The sequence below is a fragment of the Schistocerca cancellata genome, chromosome 3 (genome assembly GCF_023864275.1).
Source record: "Schistocerca cancellata isolate TAMUIC-IGC-003103 chromosome 3, iqSchCanc2.1, whole genome shotgun sequence".
NCBI lineage: Eukaryota > Metazoa > Arthropoda > Insecta > Orthoptera > Acrididae > Schistocerca > Schistocerca cancellata.
The window spans coordinates 34,992,181-35,011,308 of NC_064628.1; the positions used below are offsets into that span (position 1 = coordinate 34,992,181).

General features: G+C 42.8%; 1 protein-coding gene across 1 annotated transcript in view; it reads right to left on the reverse strand.

Moving 5' to 3' along the window:
* LOC126176845 (beta-1,3-glucan-binding protein-like) overlaps positions 1-19,128 on the reverse strand; it is a 119,498-nt gene that overhangs the window by 10,268 nt on the left and 90,102 nt on the right. Inside the window, exons 5-7 of the mRNA XM_049924033.1 lie at positions 6,934-7,100; positions 6,466-6,711; positions 2,190-2,326 (exon numbers count right to left, since the gene is read on the reverse strand). Coding sequence (XP_049779990.1) covers positions 2,190-2,326; positions 6,466-6,711; positions 6,934-7,100 — 550 coding nt within the window. The remainder of the gene's footprint in view (positions 1-2,189; positions 2,327-6,465; positions 6,712-6,933; positions 7,101-19,128) is intronic.

The window sequence follows — 19,128 nt, forward strand, 5'->3', positions numbered from 1 at the left end:
GGTTGCAGCTGTGTCAGATCAGGTCAATTCAGATGTTATTTACATTGGCCTGATGAGTTTGCAATGTTTCCAGTACTGCTGAAAGTTAATTTTCTAATTATACTCTAATTTATCAGTCTACTGTGCCAGTGTTTTGGTTCCTCTTGTGGTGTGCTACACTCCTATGGCAGGGCAAAATAACAGCTGTAAGATTAGAAGATAATGTATAATACACAATGAGGAAAATTTTTACTGAGTGGTGCCAACTCAGAAACAGTTGTTTTACATTGTATCACATTTTGTTCGGTCATTTGGTCCATTATGTCTGCTGGTAGGTGATTATAAATTTTTATTCCACACATTTAATACACTTTGTTTCCAGTGTCAAGAGGTTTTTTTTTTTTTTTTTTTTTTTTGGCAAGGACTACAAGCTAGCGAGAATAGATATACCAGCTGTGGCAAGATTTTTAACAACTTGAATAGTGGTTTAAAGTTTTTCAAACTACTACTAATATTCCATGTGGTTCAAAAGTATTTCCTTAGAACATCGCATCATTGCTTATAACAGATTTAAGTAGTGCATGGTAGACAAGCTTCATTATACCTATGCTAGTGTTGTGTCATATTTATTTTAACAGAAAAGATATTTTGCCAATTTTTTTGTAATATTTCTGTACATAATTTCAGTTCAGAGTATTACTTTACTGCTTCCAAGGGGGTACCAGAGCCTTAATAAATTTATTTATGAAGTATTACTTTGTAGTGTGTATGTGTAATTTGTGGATACCTATTCTGTGGCCTTTTACACTGAAAACTACAGAAAGGTCACACAAAGTGCTTGATAAAATGCTCACTGGAACAGCTTTGTAACACCCACAAAGACTCATGAAACATTTTCTCACAAGTGTGCAACTTCCCAGGATGTGCATGGAGAAAGAGCAACAATTCTTTTAAGGTCAATATCAGTACTTTAATTCAATGCAAGGAGAGAAACAATTCCTCTGACCTAAGAAACTGTTCCTTTTGAGCAAAAATGTGCTCAGTTGCAAAAATAGTCATTCATTACAGTATTCCCTCAAACGTCAAGCAATTATTTCTGGAGCACATTTTACTGATTCAGTAATTGATGCACTGCACTTATAATTTTCAAGGTGGTTCCAAGACTTTTCTTCTATTAAGAAATATTTCTCAGAGTCTCTCTTTCAGCTGACAGTACCAAATTATTTCCTGTTTGAACTGATTGACCTACACTGTGTAGCTTCCAGCTCGAAAACCTATCTTCTCAATTCCAGAACAAATGGCTTTTGTATTGTATTAACTCTAAAGAAAAATCTTTGACTTTACAGATGATCTGCTGAAAGTTATCTCTGTTTGGTTCAATGCATGCGTGCAAACTGTCCCCCTCACACTACCTATGACATTTCCAAGTATTGCCAATGTCATGGTGTTATAGCTTTAGCTTATTTAAATGTATATTTTTGTCTGTAAGATGAACCTTCATCCCAAATACCTTATGTATTGCAAAACAAAAGGTGTTTAAACTTACAATTCTAGTATCTCTGCATAGAATGTGTATGTGTGTTTTGTGTGATGAATAAGCCGTGTATCACTGCTTATGTCATTAAATAATGAAATTACTTAGTTCAAAGAAAAAATTATTGCATTGAATCTCTGAAAATGAATCCAACTAAAAAGTGAGTAGCAATGTTTGCCTTCTAGAAATAGTTCCTATGTGTTACTGACCCTTCTGTTAGTCCCCACATTTTGTACCCTTCAGCACACATACAGTCATCTCACTGCCTCACCCTGAACAGTTCAGTGGTGGGAGAAGTTAAGCACTGGCTGGAAACAGCTGCACACCAGACACATGAAAGTGCAAATTTTGCCAGGTGTAGACAGTTTTACATTCACTTGCACATTTACAGGGACTTTTTTACATTTTAATTTATAACAACAGTTAATAGTAATAATAAAATAACTGTGTGGCACAACACCCTCATGCAAAGCTTTCAGTTTGACACCACTGCAGTTGCGTACATGTGCCCAACTTACCTCAGCAATCCTACTGCGGAAAGGAGACTACAGTGTAACATGGAATCTAAATGATGCATTGTTACTGGAAAATCTAATAGTAAAAAATACTGACAAGATTATTCACATCAATGATACTCCACTGCATGTGCCCAAAAATTAATAATAAGAAATCATACCTCTCTGTCAAATGGTGCAAGTTTCGATTTCCAAGGAACTGTTGGAGATGAAGCAAATTCTTGTAAACCACCAAAACCACCTATTGGTGGACTAACTTTTCCAATTTCAGTACCATCGACAACAAACACCAGCTGATCTGAAAATTCAAATAGCTGCATGATTTTTTCCCATAATGTATCCTAAATTGTGTTACACTATAGAGGAATCTACTTGTAGTGCCCTTTTGAAAAATAATGGGTACAGACATGTGTCTGAAAGAATGTAAATATTTTACTGTATATATGTAATGCAATCTAAATTTTCCTGACAATGTCCAAAAACTTTGTTATATGGACAGAAAATAAATAAATAAACAGGGGCGTTTTTACAACATTTTAATATGTAATAATCTTTTCCAAAAATTTAGGACTTCAAAAATCACCATTTCTATAATTACAGTAAGCTTCAACATAATTAGTATCAAAATTTTACAGTGAAAACTATCAAACAAGCTGTATGTCAGGAGAACTGCTATAAAATTGAGAAACTTGTATAAAAACATTTCACTACTTTGTGTCATGGTGCTTTTTGAGTACAATTACTAATCCAGCATTTTTGACAACTACACTGTTCTGTCACTTGATGGACAAAACAGAGATGTCTTAGGTATAGTTCTTTCTGAGTTTTCTATCACATGTAGTAAAGGAAAATATCCTTTAAGTGTGAGGTTTTAAAAGTTGTGAGGCTCCCATTGCATTTCATGATATGTCAACATTTCAAGTTTCACTCTTCTTGTGGCACATGTAGAAATCTCTTGTTAAGTTATCTTTTGCAAGACAGCCCATTGTAAAATTATGATTAACTTTTTACCATTGTAAACTACTTATGAAGTGAGCTTTAGAGAATTTAACAGCTTCAACTCTTAATCATCAGAATCATTACAAAGTGATGTCGACAGAGTGATTTGATAAATACTAGTTTTATCATGAGATAGGAGGAGGGGGAAGAAGAGGAGGAGGGGGAAGAAGAGGAGGAGGGGGAAGAAGAGGAGGAGGGGGAAGAAGAGGAGGAGGGGGAAGAAGAGGAGGAGGGGGAAGAAGAGGAGGAGGGGGAAGAAGAGGAGGAGGGGGAAGAAGAGGAGGAGGGGGAAGAAGAGGAGGAGGGGGAAGAAGAGGAGGAGGGGGAAGAAGAGGAGGAGGGGGAAGAAGAGGAGGAGGGGGAAGAAGAGGAGGAGGGGGAAGAAGAGGAGGAGGGGGAAGAAGAGGAGGAGGGGGAAGAAGAGGAGGAGGGGGAAGAAGAGGAGGAGGGGGAAGAAGAGGAGGAGGGGGAAGAAGAGGAGGAGGGGGAAGAAGAGGAGGAGGGGGAAGAAGAGGAGGAGGGGGAAGAAGAGGAGGAGGGGGAAGAAGAGGAGGAGGGGGAAGAAGAGGAGGAGGGGGAAGAAGAGGAGGAGGGGGAAGAAGAGGAGGAGGGGGAAGAAGAGGAGGAGGGGGAAGAAGAGGAGGAGGGGGAAGAAGAGGAGGAGGGGGAAGAAGAGGAGGAGGGGGAAGAAGAGGAGGAGGGGGAAGAAGAGGAGGAGGGGGAAGAAGAGGAGGAGGGGGAAGAAGAGGAGGAGGGGGAAGAAGAGGAGGAGGGGGAAGAAGAGGAGGAGGGGGAAGAAGAGGAGGAGGGGGAAGAAGAGGAGGAGGGGGAAGAAGAGGAGGAGGGGGAAGAAGAGGAGGAGGGGGAAGAAGAGGAGGAGGGGGAAGAAGAGGAGGAGGGGGAAGAAGAGGAGGAGGGGGAAGAAGAGGAGGAGGGGGAAGAAGAGGAGGAGGGGGAAGAAGAGGAGGAGGGGGAAGAAGAGGAGGAGGGGGGAAGAAGAGGAGGAGGGGGGAAGAAGAGGAGGAGGGGGGAAGAAGAGGAGGAGGGGGGAAGAAGAGGAGGAGGGGGGAAGAAGAGGAGGAGGGGGGAAGAAGAGGAGGAGGGGGGAAGAAGAGGAGGAGGGGGGAAGAAGAGGAGGATGGGGGGAAGAAGAGGAGGATGGGGGGAAGAAGAGGAGGATGGGGGGAAGAAGAGGAGGATGGGGGGAAGAAGAGGAGGATGGGGGGAAGAAGAGGAGGATGGGGGGAAGAGGAGGAGGGGGGAAGAGGAGGAGGGGGGGAAGAGGAGGAGGGGGGGAAGAGGAGGAGGGGGGAAGAGGAGGAGGGGGGAAGAGGAGGAGGGGGGAAGAGGAGGAGGGGGGAAGAGGAGGAGGGGGGAAGAGGAGGAGGGGGGAAGAGGAGGAGGGGGGAAGAGGAGGAGGGGGGAAGAGGAGGAGGGGGGAAGAGGAGGAGGGGGGGAAGAGGAGGAGGGGGGGAAGAGGAGGAGGGGGGGAAGAGGATGAGGGGGGGAAGAGGATGAGGGGGGGAAGAGGATGAGGGGGGGAAGAGGATGAGGGGGGGAAGAGGATGAGGGGGGAAGAGGAGGAGGGGGGGAAGAGGAGGAGGGGGGGGAAGAGGAGGAGGGGGGAAGAGGAGGAGGGGGGAAGAGGAGGAGGGGGGAAGAGGAGGAGGGGGGGAAGAGGAGGAGGGGGGAAGAGGAGGAGGGGGGGAAGAGGAGGAGGGGGGAAGAGGAGGAGGGGGGAAGAGGAGGAGGGGGGAAGAGGAGGAGGGGGGAAGAGGAGGAGGGGGGAAGAGGAGGAGGGGGGGAAGAGGAGGAGGGGGGGAAGAGGAGGAGGGGGGGAAGAGGAGGAGGGGGGGAAGAGGAGGAGGGGGGAAGAGGAGGAGGGGGGGAAGAGGAGGAGGGGGGGAAGAGGAGGAGGGGGGGAAGAGGTGGAGGGGGGAAGAGGTGGAGGGGGGAAGAGGAGGAGGGGGAAGAGGAGGAGGGGGGAAGAGGAGGAGGGGGGAAGAGGAGGAGGGGGGAAGAGGAGGAGGGGGGGAAGAGGAGGAGGGGGAAGAGACCAGTGGGTATGATGGCATAGAAGGAGAGAGAATATGAATTGGGAAGACGTGTGGGACAGAGGTGGCAGAAACTGTTGGGTCGAGAATGTGGGAACAGTAAGTTACTGTAGGTAATGACTTCAACACCTTCTCCCCATCCACTTCACATGGTCCTCCTCAGCCAAGCATGCCACCTTCCTGGCAGTTGACCACCTCTTCTCTTATGGCTCCATCCACTCCTCTGTCCACATTAAACCAACTAACCACCAACTGTACTTTCATTTTGACAGCTGCCATCCATTCCACACCAAAAAATCCCTCCCATACATCTTGGTCACATGGGGATGGTGCATCTGTAATGACAAAGTCCCTTGCCCAGTATGCTGAAGATCTCAAAGATCTTCACAAGATGACACTACTCCACAGGCCTAGTCTGTGAACAGATTTCCCTCTGGAAGATGCAGGTGCAATACATAACCAATCCCAGTACTCCCTATCCCAGTTCTATCACAGACTACCCTATCAAAGACTGGGCCACCTGCCATGCCATATACTAGCTCTGCTGCAATCATTGCACAGCTTTTTACATTGGCGGGATTACCAACCAGCTATCCAGTAGGATGAACAGCCACCACCAAACTGTGGCCAAGAGCAAAGTGGACCTCTTGAGACACAACATGCAGCTGAACATAAAATTCTTTATTTTTTCACAGCCCAGGTCATGTGGATCCTTCTATCATCAACTTGTCTGAATTGTGCAGCTGGGAGTTTTCCTTACAACACATTCTCTGTGCCTGAAATTATCCCAGCCTAACCTACAATAACTCACTGCTCCCACACACTCCAACAGTTTTCACCCCAACTGTTCCACACTATCTCACAATTCACATCCTCTCACCCTCTCCCTTAACATAACCATTGGCTTTTTCCCTTCTCTGCCACTCTCCTTTTCCACTCCCTGTTTCTCTGCACCCCACTCCCCTTCCCCTTCAACCTCTGAACATTGCCTGTCAGCTTTTTACGCCACAATCTAGACCCTGCATGCTCTGCTACATAACACACTCCCTCCATCCACAACATGCTCTCCTCCTCCACACTGCTGCTTTGTTCAAAGTGACCATTTCATTCTGGAGCAAGCAGTCGTGTGCCGAACATGTCCTTGCTTGTGTGAATAAGTGCATTTTCTTTTCTGAAAAAGGCTGTGGCTAAAAACTAAGAGCATAATTGTCTTCACTGTGCCTGTCTGCAACTCAATATGTCATCTTTACATGGAGTAGCAACCCCTCCTTTTCATAATAATGTTAATACAATCTATAGATAGCTCAAAAGGGAAAGTACCTGAAATATTCATGTACCATTCATGGTATATTTTGTAATAAATTTAAACAACAATTTACTGTACCTGGAGTCCATATAACTTTGTAAACATGGAAGTCAGATGCAAAAGGGGCTCCACTATTCTTCGAGTACATCTCATTGCGAATTTTTCTATTCAGCCCAAGTCTGCAACCTGCTTCAATTAAGTGGTTGCCAAGTTGAGCACCATCCTTTGTTAAATCTTCATTTCCTCGTGCCATCCCAATTGTTATTTGACCTGACTCATAGTTGCGCCGTCCGTAAAAATTTTCCCTTGGTTCAAGCCAAATCTCTGTAAATGGTTGAAAAAGTTTATTGGGAGCTTTGTGTCAAGGAAGTCATTAAGATGGTAATTTTATTTCTGCAATTTAAAATATGTGCAAAACCAAATTGTCTCCTTTATGGGTGCTTCCTTACAGACAAACTAATGCCAGATGTAATGCTTCCTGACTCATTGCAATTAATGTTCATTATTTTGGATCATTTAGTCAAAAGCACCTTTGGAGTCACTTACCAGGGAAAATCCAATCACCCATTGGTAATTTAGCACGGACTTCTATGACACCATATGCAAATGAGAATGAGAGCTTTGTGGTTAGTTTGGCCGATTTTACTGGAGGCAGTATTGACCAGGCATCAGCAACTTTCTTGCACTCTGGTCCATCTGGAATGCTAGTACAACTGAAAAAAATCATGGCAAAATTTAGTTCTGAATATATTTGAGGTTAACTTTGCTCACACACAGCCACAAAGACAAGTACTGATTGAAAAAGGAAAGTGGGTTGAGGAATGGGAGGATTATGATGATGAAGAGGAGGAGGAGAAAGAAGAATAAGAAAAAGAAGAGAGAGAGAGAGAGAGAGAGAGAGAGAGAGAGAGAGAGAGAGAGAGAGAGAGAGAGAGAGAGCACAACACAGTATCTCTATCTGATCGAAACTGAACACATTGCCTACATTGATGCTATGCAGTGATTCACAAGACACATGACTGTTACACCTTTGTGGAAATGAGGTACAAAGTCCAGCATCTACATAAAAATTATTTCTTATAGTACAGTATCCCAGAATTTTGTCTGGAGGTGACACCAAGAATTCTGTCTACCAGTGGATCAAGATGAACCTAGCTTTATAACTAAAAAGTTTCATCACTTTTCTATGGTTTGCCTGAAGAAAACTTTTTTTTTTTTAAACTGTGATACAAACATGTTTTGCTACCTGTGGATCTGAATGTGTTTGTCTTTAGACTCAAGGGGAGCGGTTTTCTGAATAAATAAGGCTTACATAAAAATAAATTTTTAAAAATGTTCAAGTAATTTCATGGCTACAGGCTTTGTTATACTCCATTTCCTACTTCAGTCCATTCACTGTTTTTGTTTTATATGGTACTTAACTTCCATTTGTAATTGCTGCAATTTTCCTTAATTCCAATGTTTTATTTCTCCTCAACTTACATTTTAAAATTTTATTTCATTATCTGCAATGATTTCCCACTTCTGGGAACAAATATATACACTTTACAGAAAGGGACTATTTCATATGAAGAGTCCAGGAGAAAAAGTCCAAAATTCCAAAATTTTGTTTTTTTCATAATGCAATAGACCAACCACTGTAGTTTTAGCTGGTTTTACAAAACTGGTCAAAAACCTGACAAGTCAAGAGAGATTCCGATATCTAGTAAGCATGTGCAGGCGAAAAACATTACAAGTCCACGCAAAACAGGGAATATCCTGACAAGTCCAGAGAATGCAACGATAAAATTTTATGAGTTAATGATTCCCAGCCTGCGTAGGTCTGTTTTCACTAATGTTATCGTTGTTTTATCATTGTTGCCAGAGTCATTGTTGTGTTTGTCTGCCACTGTTGTTAGCTTTGTGGAGTTTGTGAAGGAAGTTAGATGTAGCATTGTATTCTGTCAGTGTAAAATGAATAAAGAAGACAGACTCATCTACTTGTGAAGAAAACTATAGATTATCATCAAAGAAGCTGACAAAGAAAAGGAAGAAGTATGGTCATGTTAGACATGCCTCCAAACATTTAAGAAGGTTGCAGTCACATGAAACAGGAGAACCATGTAAGTGCAAAAAAATTGTTCTGATATTGTCAGTGATGAAAATAAAAGGAATATTATTAATAACATGAACCACTTTCAAAATCATGATGAAATAAACCTCTGTGTAAGTGGTTTAATCACAGTGGTCCCTGCACAGCGCAGGTATCCTAGAAGAGAGGAGCAGGAAGCAAATTTTTGCGATGCATCATATAAATTCAGTGTTTGTATTACAATTAATGGAAGTGTCCAAGAAGTACGTGTGTGCAAGCAAGTATTTATGTTGTTACATGGAATGAAGAAAGGCAAGGTAGATCATTTACTGAAGAAACTTAAATCTGAAGACCAACCTCTACAAGACGGCTGAGGAAAACACAGATTCCGCCCACAGGCTCTGAAAGACTAAACACGTGCAATAATAAGAGGGTACATTAAATCATTTAAAGGTCGCAACAGCCACTGCAGTTTGACGAAGTCAGAAAAAAATTTACCTACCAGAGTCTTTGAATATTAAGAAATGTTCCATAAGTTCAAGGAGAAGTTTCAGGATCAGAACATGTCATATGAAACATACCAAACTATATTCAATTCAGATTTCAATATAAGTTTTGGATATCCACGATCTGATACTTGTGGCTCCTGCGATAAGTATCTAGCCAAGAAGAAAAATTTGGAGAAGGAACTGACTTTATCATCTGTTGCAAATAATACAATATACAAGAAGAAACTCCCTTTCCAATCCAGGCCGATAAGAGAATTGGAAGTCACACGACACCATGCAGCACTGGTTCGGTATAGAGGAAGCTATAATGGAGCATATGAGCAAGCTTCATTACTTCTTTGTGGAAAGAAAGGGCAAGATTTCAGCCTGAAAGAAGGGAAGTTCAGGCTATCCTCTGCTAAATATGAAGGTATAGTAATTCTTTTACAGCAATATGATTTGAAAGTTTTTTTATTTATTGAAATAAGTATTTTTTAGTATTAGACATATAGCTATTTAACTTAAGAGATTCTGATTTTTTGCAGGTGATCTAAAAATATCTGCTGAGAAATACAGAAATTTACAAGACTTGAAAAGATTTTGCCATAGTGAAGTGCAAGTGTATTTTGATTGTCTTTTGCATTAATACATCATCAAAAAAGCACAGGACCTTTTACAGAAGATTATTAAATGATTATATGTGATAATTCGTTGTAACATAATTTGAAATCTTCTAGTTACCTGCAATATGTTATGGACTTTTCATATTTTCCTCTGTATGGCCTGCCTTCATAATAAAAATGCATCATATTATTGTAAATCGTATTCAGATGTGTATAGTTTCAGCAGGACTTTTTCTCCGAAAGATATATTAAGGTCTAAAACAAAAATGAACGTAGCTTGAAAAACTAAAATTTTATGGGTCTTCAAACTTTAAATTTCGTTTTCTGAAATATCAGGTTTTCCCCAGGGCTCTTCATATCTCATTAGTAATGTATATTTTATTACAGAGGTAAGGATTTCTCAGCTCTCCATTTAAGATTTAGTTTCGAATGGATGTTTTGATGTTAATCTCCACAATCTTATCCAGATATTGGAGTGACTGCCATATGACTTGAGGAGTTAGACTGGAAAGAGATTTCAGAATTTTATCCCCTTACAAAATTTATGATTTTCTTAATAAAATGGTATACAAATCACTTGTGCCCATTTGCAATGTTAAAAATTTTACATGCATTACTTCAGGATCAAATAAAGTCAGCAAGTTTCACATAGAAGGCTACAGATTGTCAATTTACAAAAGTGCAAATTTTTGTTTCTAATGGTAGCACTGTCAACAGCAATATAGTAGGTTTTTGTAATATAAACCCATGTTATACCTATAAGTTCTAAGAATTCTTATGCTACAGTGACCAAAGTGAATACCACAAAGATAATCAACTTTCAGAGTCTGATGAAATACAGTTAGTAATGTAAATCACTGAACCAAGCAGAATTTATCCATGATAAACTATGGAGAACAGGTGGGAGTATGGAAGTCTATTGTTGAAATGTTTTTGTCAGTCCTTGAATGAAATGAATTTATTACTCTCAAGTTTGTAGCTGATGGAGACTGTAAGCATAGAACAGTGTAGTAGCAGCAGATCAACCTTATGGTGATAAGTTATCACAAAACTGCAATGTATGGAGAACCTCCAGAAGAAGATGAGCACCACACTAAATTGAAACAAAGTTTGAGAAACAAAATCTCTGGTGGTGAATCCATAAAGAGTAGTACAGCAGGACCATGTGATGGCCATTAGGAATAACAATGATTTGTTCAGAATGATTCAGGTATACTGCACTCAGAATACCGTGGCCAGCAGATGCGCAGGTGGCAGGGAACGCACTGGGAGAGCAGTAATGGTGGGGCTGCAGGCAGTCACTGTAGGAGAAATGTCGAGCACTGAAGGAGAAGTGCTATTCTAAACTGAAGCTTACACTCATTTTTTTGTAAATATTAAGTGTCCCCCCACCACATCCACACTTGCTTGGTCACCATTCAGAACAATCTGTCACCTCTTCTTTGGTTAGCATCTCAAAAGAATTTTGAGAAAAATGCACAGATTTATTTTTGTCTGGTTTGTTATCCACTTTTAACTTCCAGAGAAATGTGGGGAATTTTGAGTAAAACCTATACCTTTCTCTTGTTGCCATGTTAAAATTTGCTTCTTTTCCCAAAACCAAGCAGAGTTTACACAGTATCAGTTCCCCAGCACGTTGTGCAGATGCAATTGCAAGCGAATTCTGAAACAGTGGTTTATTAAGTGAGGAACTGAGAAAAAGTAATGTCAGCATCTAATGAAAAAGCACATCCTCAGTACGAAACTAATGTGTAATGACTTACATTGTTCCAAAACCCATAGCATTTCTTGTTTGACCAGCTATCAATAGACCTTAAAAATTACATTCTTTCATAAGAAAAGTCTATAGTTAGTGGAGTAACACAGTACATAATGAAGTTTTGCATAATAACCATATGGCAAAGTACCCTCCCCTTTGTGTGCTATTATTTGCCAAAATGTCATTTCAGTATCTTAAACTGTTTATGAAATACGAGGAATGTTGTTGGTATTTCACTCTGGTTTTATCACTGGCACACTGAAGTTGCAAATGAGCGCACTACGTCAGATAAGTTTTCTCAAGATTGGTGTTAGGGGCCTCCATCCAAGTCTAAAGAAAAATTCAGTATTTTAGATAAATTTCATACACTGCAACTTATGTAATATGCACCGAAAGCAAAATAAAGCAACTGCAATTTTTCATTGCACAGTATCTTACTTCCATGTAAATATCACAGTAACTGACCATTAATGAAATGATGGGCATGGCATAATGAACCCAATATATAAAGCCACGTGTAAAGCAAAAATGAAATTGTTTGAGAAATCTTGCAGGATGTGTGCATTGACTCTGTCATTGTGAGCCAACTCTCACATTGAGGAGTTTTCCCCGTATGTGGACTGCCTTTCCCTGTATATCTCGAAGGGTGTCATTTCTGGATGTTTAGACCAAGTTGCCAATCTCTCCACCATGTTGAAATCTTATAAAGATCTGACTGAATATCTATGCAGATTCTCTCAGATAGTACTACTTATGTATAACTACATCATCTGCAAGAAGTTTGATGTTACTATTAATATTGCTTGTGAGATCATAAATATACAATATGAACAACAAAAGTACCAGCACATTTCCCTAGGGCACACTAAGTTACTTCTACATCTGACAATACATATCCATCCAAGACAACATGCTGTGTTCTCCCTAATGAAAAGCCCTCAATTCTGTCACTAATTTCACTTGATGCCCCTTATGATTGAACTCTTGACCATAATCATAGGTGGTGTACTAAGTTAAATAGTATTCAGAAATGAAGAAATACTGCAGCTACTTAACTGCCTTGATCCAAAGCTGTCAGTATGTCATGTGAGAGTGCGAACTGGGTTTCACATGGTCAATGTTTTGGGAATCCATGATGAGGCATTGAGGTGGTCATTCTGTTCAAGATACCTCGTGTTTGAGCTCAAAATATGTTCCAAGATTTTGCAATCAATCTGTCAAGGATACTGGATGGTAGTTTTGTGGATCACTACTTCTACCCTTCTTGTAAACTGGCAACTCAAAGTCTTTGCCCCCTTTTTTTTAGCCACATTACAGCTGTAAATGCTAAGTCAACATATCCATTCCCAGTGTTGGACCTTGCTTGGTTTGTGTCAGGCTTATCTGCCAGTAGCTCCACATGATGCTGCTGTCAGTTGTTAAAGGTGGCAGCTGTGCTTCACACATCCACAGCATTAGAGCAACAAAGCGAGAGTCATTTTCTACACCATGGCCATTTTCCAGAAACTTGGCATATCATTGGAGGGAGTGATTCACAAGTAATGATGAAACCAAGACAGCAATCCAATGGTGGTTCCATGGTCAGCCAAAAAATTCTACTGCTGGGGCATCTCAAATTTAGTGCTTTGATGAGAAAAGTGTGAACCGATGTGGAGGACTATGTGGAAAAATAGTGTATACTATATAGAATAGGATGTATCTGTCATTACCTGTACGTACATTGCTCTGGCTAATAAAAAATAAGGGCTAAGACTTCCTGACTTTCCTTTGTAGATGGCTGTGTCCTGTTCTTTTCTCCAAGAATTGGGCATGTTTTTTGCTTGAGGGATCTACTACAGATTATAATTAGAAGAGGTGCTGATACAGCTGCAAATTCAGTATATAATTTCAGTGTTTCCATCAGAGCCTGAAGCTTCGTTCAGTTTTAACTATTTCAGCTGTTTCTCAATACCACTGACTAATACTTATTTCATTCATCTTTTCAATGATACGAGGATTAAATTGTGGCAATTCTCGTTTTTATTTTGTAAAGCAACATTTGAAAACAGTTTTTCAGATTTTGCTTTGTTACCCTCAATTTCAGTTCCTTTCTCATTCGCTAGGGTCTGCACACTAACTGTGATGCCATTAACAGCCTTTACACATGACCAGAATTTCTTTGTGGTTTTGTGAAAGATCGTCTGACAATACTCTGCTAGGGTGGTCAATGTAAGCTTCTTCAGACATTGCTCTCTTTTTTTGTTATGGTTTTAGGGCGCAAAACTGCTACGGTCATTAGTGCCTGGTCTGTGACTTAGGAAAAGGTAGAAAAACCAAACTGGAAACCAGCAGCAATGGGAGCAAAACTCAAAAACTGTGGGAAACTAAAAACAGAAGGAAAGCTTAAAAAACCACTATAGAAGTGGTGGTGTTCGTCCCCAAAAAGAGCTTCAAATGACTGACATCTCACTGACACTAATAAACTCTAGAACACAATCGGCTGAGCACGTGTCATCTGCTAAAATGGAAGATATATCAGGCGACAGCTGCAGACGGGTGCATAACAGTGTAAAATAGGGGCACTCAAGTAAAAAGTGTCTCACCATCCACAGTTGAGAGCAGTGGGGACAAAGCAGGGGAGGATCTCCATTTAAAAGATGTTGATGGCTAAAAAGACGGTGCCCTATCCGGAGTCTAGTTAAAATTACCTCCTTCCGAACTCGTCATCGGGAGGAAGAGGCCCAAGCACAGGGAAGAGCTTTCACGTCCCGCGATTTATTATTGGGAAGTGTTGACCAATGTGCGTGCCATAAAAGAGCAACACCACAACATAGAACACTCCGTAGATCGTTGAAGGGAACCATGTGAACAGCAGGCTAAAGAAGAGAGACTGCAGCCTTGGCCACTATATCAGCTGCATCATTTCCACAGATACCAACATGTCCTGGGATCCAGAGGAACACCACAGAGACGCCCCCAAGTGGAGCAAGTGGAGGCAGTCCTGAACCCAGTGGACCAGAGGGTGGACAGGATAGAGAGTTTGGAGACTGAGGAGAGAGCTGAGCAAATCTGAGCATGAAGTATACTGTATCCGCTGATGGCGATGGATGTATTGGACAGCCTGGAGAACAGCGTAAAGCTCCGCTGTAAAAACCGAACACTGGTCGGGAAGCCTAAATCCATTAGGGGTGTCACCAACAATATAGGCACTCCCAACACCAAATGATGTTTTTGAGCCATCAGTGTAAATAAATGTGGCATCCTTCATTTGTGTGCATAGAGGAGCAAATGCCCTATGATAAACAAGAGAAGGGGTACCATCCTTGGGAAACTGACAAAGGTCACGGAGCAGGAAGGTCCAGCGCTGGAGCCAAGGTGATGGTGTACCCCAAGTTGTCAAGAAAGTTTTAGGAAAGTGGAATGAAAGAACATAGCAGTTGACAGAAGCGGACTCCCGGTGGTGGTAGAGAGGAAGGGCGGCCTGCATACCCTAAATCCAAGGAGGCGTCGAAAAAAATTTCATGGGCTGGATTAGCAGGCATGGAAGACAGATGGCTAGCATAATGACTTAGAAGGACAGCTTGCCGATTGTACAGCGGAGGTTCAGAAGTCTCAGCATAAAGGCTTTCCACAGGGCTGGTGTAAGAAGCTCCAGATGCTAAACGTAATCTACGGTGGTGGACAGAGTCGAAACGCCGAAGAATAGACGGCCGAACAGAGGAGTAAACTATGCTTCCAGTATCCAGTTTCAAGCGCACTAAGGTGTGATAGATGCGGAGAAGGACCACTCGGTCCATTCCCCCGGAGGTACCATTCAGGACACAGTGTTGAGGGATCACAGACAGCGAGCCGAAAGATAGGAAACATGGGAGGACCAGCACAATTTTCTGTCACACATAAGACCCAAGAATTTAGAGACGTCCGCAAACGGAAGGTTGACCGGGCCTACCATAGATGTAAGGAAGGCAGAAGAAGCTCCGTACGATGCCAAAAATTAAACACAAACGGTGTTACTGGGAGAAAAACGGTAGCCAGTTTCGATGCTCCAAAAGTGGAGGCAATTGTGACATCCTTGAAGACGTCGTTCAAGAAGGCTTGTCCATTGAGAGCTGTGGTAGACTGCAAAATCATTCACAAAGATTGAGCCCGAGACATCGGGAAGGAGACAATCCATAATTGGATTTATGGCAATGGCAAACAGTACAACACTTAGCACGGAGCCCTGGGTACTCCGTTTTCTTGGGAGAAAGCTCACCTGCACTTTAAATGTGTGCTCTGCCATAAATTCATGAAGAAAAAGGGGCATCCGACCTCGAAAGCCCCAAGAGAACAGTGTGCAGATGATGCCTGTCCTCCAACAGGTATCATATGCTCTCTCCAGATCAAAAAATATTGCTACTGTTTGGCGTTTCCTCAGAAAATTGTTCATGATATAAGTGGAGAGAGCAACAAGATGGTCAATGGCAGAACAAAGCTTTCGGAAACTGCATAGGGCAGGTGTTAAGAGACTTCAGGACTCCAGCCACCAGCTAAAAGGCAATTCACCATATGCTCCAAAACCTTACATACACTACTCGTGAGAGAAATGGGGGGATAGCTGGAGAGGAGATGTCTGTCCTTTCCAGGTTTTGGAACAGGAGCGACAATAGCTTCCCGCCATCATCTGGGAAAAGTACTGTTGGTCCAATTTAGATTATAAAGGCAAAGGAGGTAGTGAAGACTATGGTATTATAAATGCAGCAACATTTGGATGTTGATACCGTCCAGTCCTGGGGCGGAAGAGCGAGAAGAAGAGAGTGCATGTTTGAGTTTCCACATGTAGAAAACAGTATTATAGCTTTCGCGATTTTGAGAGGAGGAAGCAAGAGGTCGCACTTCCACTGCACGTTTCTTCAGGAGAAAAGCTGGCAGGTAATTTCAAGAGCTTGAAATCTCAGCAAAGTGGTGACCCAATGAGTTAGAAATTGTGATGGGGTCCACTAAGGTACCATGTGCGACAGTGAGCCCAGAGACCGGGGAGAAACTAGGCACGCCAGATAAGCATTGAATCCAACTCAAAACTTCTGAGGAGGGAGTGAAGGTGTTAAATGAGCTAGTAAAGAAGTCCCAGCTTGCCTTCTTGCTATCGTGGATGACGTGACGGCATTGCGCACGGAACTGCTTATAGCGGATACAGTTGGGCAAAGTAGGATGGTGGCGGAAAACGCGAAGAGCACGTCGCCGCTCACGTATTGCATTACGACATGCCTCGTTCCACAAAGGAACTGGGGGCCGCCGGGGCATATCAGAGGTGCAAGGTATTGAACGTTCCGCAGCTGTAAGAATAACTTCTGTAATACGAGTGACCTCATCGTTGACACTAGGAAAGTGACAGTCCTCGAATGTCACTAGAGATGAAAAAAGTGACAAATCAGCTTGGGCAAACTTCCAGCGTCTCAGTTGCATATATGACAGTTGTGGCTGCAATCTAAGGACACATGGAAAGTGGTCACTCTAGTGTGTATCAGCAAGAGTGATCCATTCAAAGCGCCGAGCTAGCGGAACAGTACTGACTGAAAGGTCCAAATGAGAGAAATTTGTCATGGAGGTACACAAAAATGTAGGGTCCCCAGTGTTGTGGCAAACAAGATCAGCTTGGTGGAAGATGTCTATCAATAGTGAGCCACGTGAACAAGAACACGGAGATCCCCAAAGCGGGTAGTGGGCATTGAAGACCCCACCCAGCAAATAGTGGGGCGGAAGCTGACCAAGAAGATGAAGGAGATCAGCTCTTGCCATTGGTGCGGATGATGGAATGTATACAGTACAAAGAGAGAAGGTGTATCCAGAAAGGGAAAGACCGACAGCAAAAGCTTGGAAGGAACTGTTTAAGGGAATTGGGTAATAATGGAGAAGAGTCATGAGTGCTCCATGTGCTGGAGTGCCATCAACAGAGGGGAGATCAAATCGGACTGACTGAAAATGTGGGGGGAACAAAGCGATCTTGGGGACGCAGCTTTGTTTCCTGAACACAGAAGATGACCACCGAGTACGATCGTAAGAGGATTGACAATTCATCCCGATTGGCTCGAATGGTGCAGATATTCCAATGGATAATGGACATAGGGTGGACAGAAAAGGGAAGAATGTGACCAAGGTTGACCTCAACTCAATGACTGATCAGAGCCAGCGGCCAACAGCGTGGAACAGCATTCAGCCAAAGGCAGAAGATCCTGATCCATAGGTTGTTTGGGAGCAGCTCCTGCCACCAGAGATCAGCCAGTTGATCGCCCGCCAGCAGTGCACCTTGGCGACACAGAATATGTCTGAGGGCAGTTACCACCAGGTGCTGCTGTAGATGAGACACACTGTGACAGAAGGAGAGGAACTGGGTTTCTTATTAGCCTTCTTGGAAACAGGACGTTGAGATGAGGGAGGAATTGATGGTTGTGAAGTCAGGGCACATAAAACATCTTCACGAGTAGGCTCTTTTTTGGAAGTCCGGGCGTCTGATTTTGGAGTTCGTGATTTAGCAGAACCCCATGAAGGGTGAGCCAAAGGGTGAGCCATAGAGTGAGCAGGAGCGAGTGGGGAGGTTGAATGGGCAATCTTTGCGCTGGCAGATCTGACGACCGTGGCACTAAAGGTGAGATCACAAAGCTGTGTGGCTGCCTCCTTTGTAGGCTGAGGAGAGGCAAGGACAGTGCTGTATTTACCTGCGTGAGGCACAGTGGGCCTTCGACTGGAGAATAACTTTCGAGCAGCAAACGTCAACATCTTTTCCTTCACTCCAATTTCCTGAACGAGCCGTACATCTTTGAAAATGGGGGCAATCTCTGGAGGAAGCTGCATGGTCACTAATACAGTTGATGCAATGAGGGGATGGATGTGAAGAAGCACCCTCATGGGCATCCGTGCCACATGTAACACATTTGGCCGGATTGGAACATAACTGGCTGGTATGATTGGACTGCTGACACCAATAGCATTTGGATGTAAGGGCGAACGGAAATTCTCTCATAGCCCGCTTTTATGTTCGATGGAAGTTTAACACTGTCAAATGTGAAAAAGACAGTACAGGTTGGAACCAAGTCCTCGTCAACCCTTTTCATGACTCCATGAACAGCCGTTATGCCCTGGTCAGACAGGTAGTTTTGAATTTCCTCATCGGACAATCCATCAAACGAGTGTGTATAAACGGGCCCACATGATGAATTTAAAGTGCGGTGTGCTTCCACCCAGACAGGGAAGGTGTGTAGCAGTGAAGTACACAGCAATTTTTGTGCCTGGAGGACACTGACTGTTTCTAACAACAAGGTTCCATTTCGTAATCGGGAACAAGACTTTACAGGACCTGCAAATGCATCGACACCTTTCTGAATAATGAAAGGGTTGACTGTGGAGAAGTCTTGACCTTCGTCTGACCAAGAAACAATAAGAAACTGTGGCACTGATGGAAGAATTGTCCATGGCTGAGACTCATTTAACTTTCGCTTGTAAGCAGACATAGTAGATGATGAGGAAACCATTGCAGAAGTATCCCCCATGATTGTCAGCATCTCCGATGGCGTGCTCCTTCCTTGTGGGGGCCTTCTCTGAGGGCACTCCCGCCTTAGGTGATTGTTCACACCTCAGGTCGCACCTCCCGAGAAATGGACGGAGGTCTCAAATGCCGCAGCAAAGAAAATGGTAAAGAGAAGAGGTAAGGAAAAGAGAAGGACAAAGGAAGGACAAAGACTTGCCAGCAGAGAAAGCGAAGAAGAGAGACTGTTTTACAGTTTCGAGCATCTGTCTATGGACGTAGGCACTAAACATACTCCCAGAGAGGGAGAAAGGGAAGGG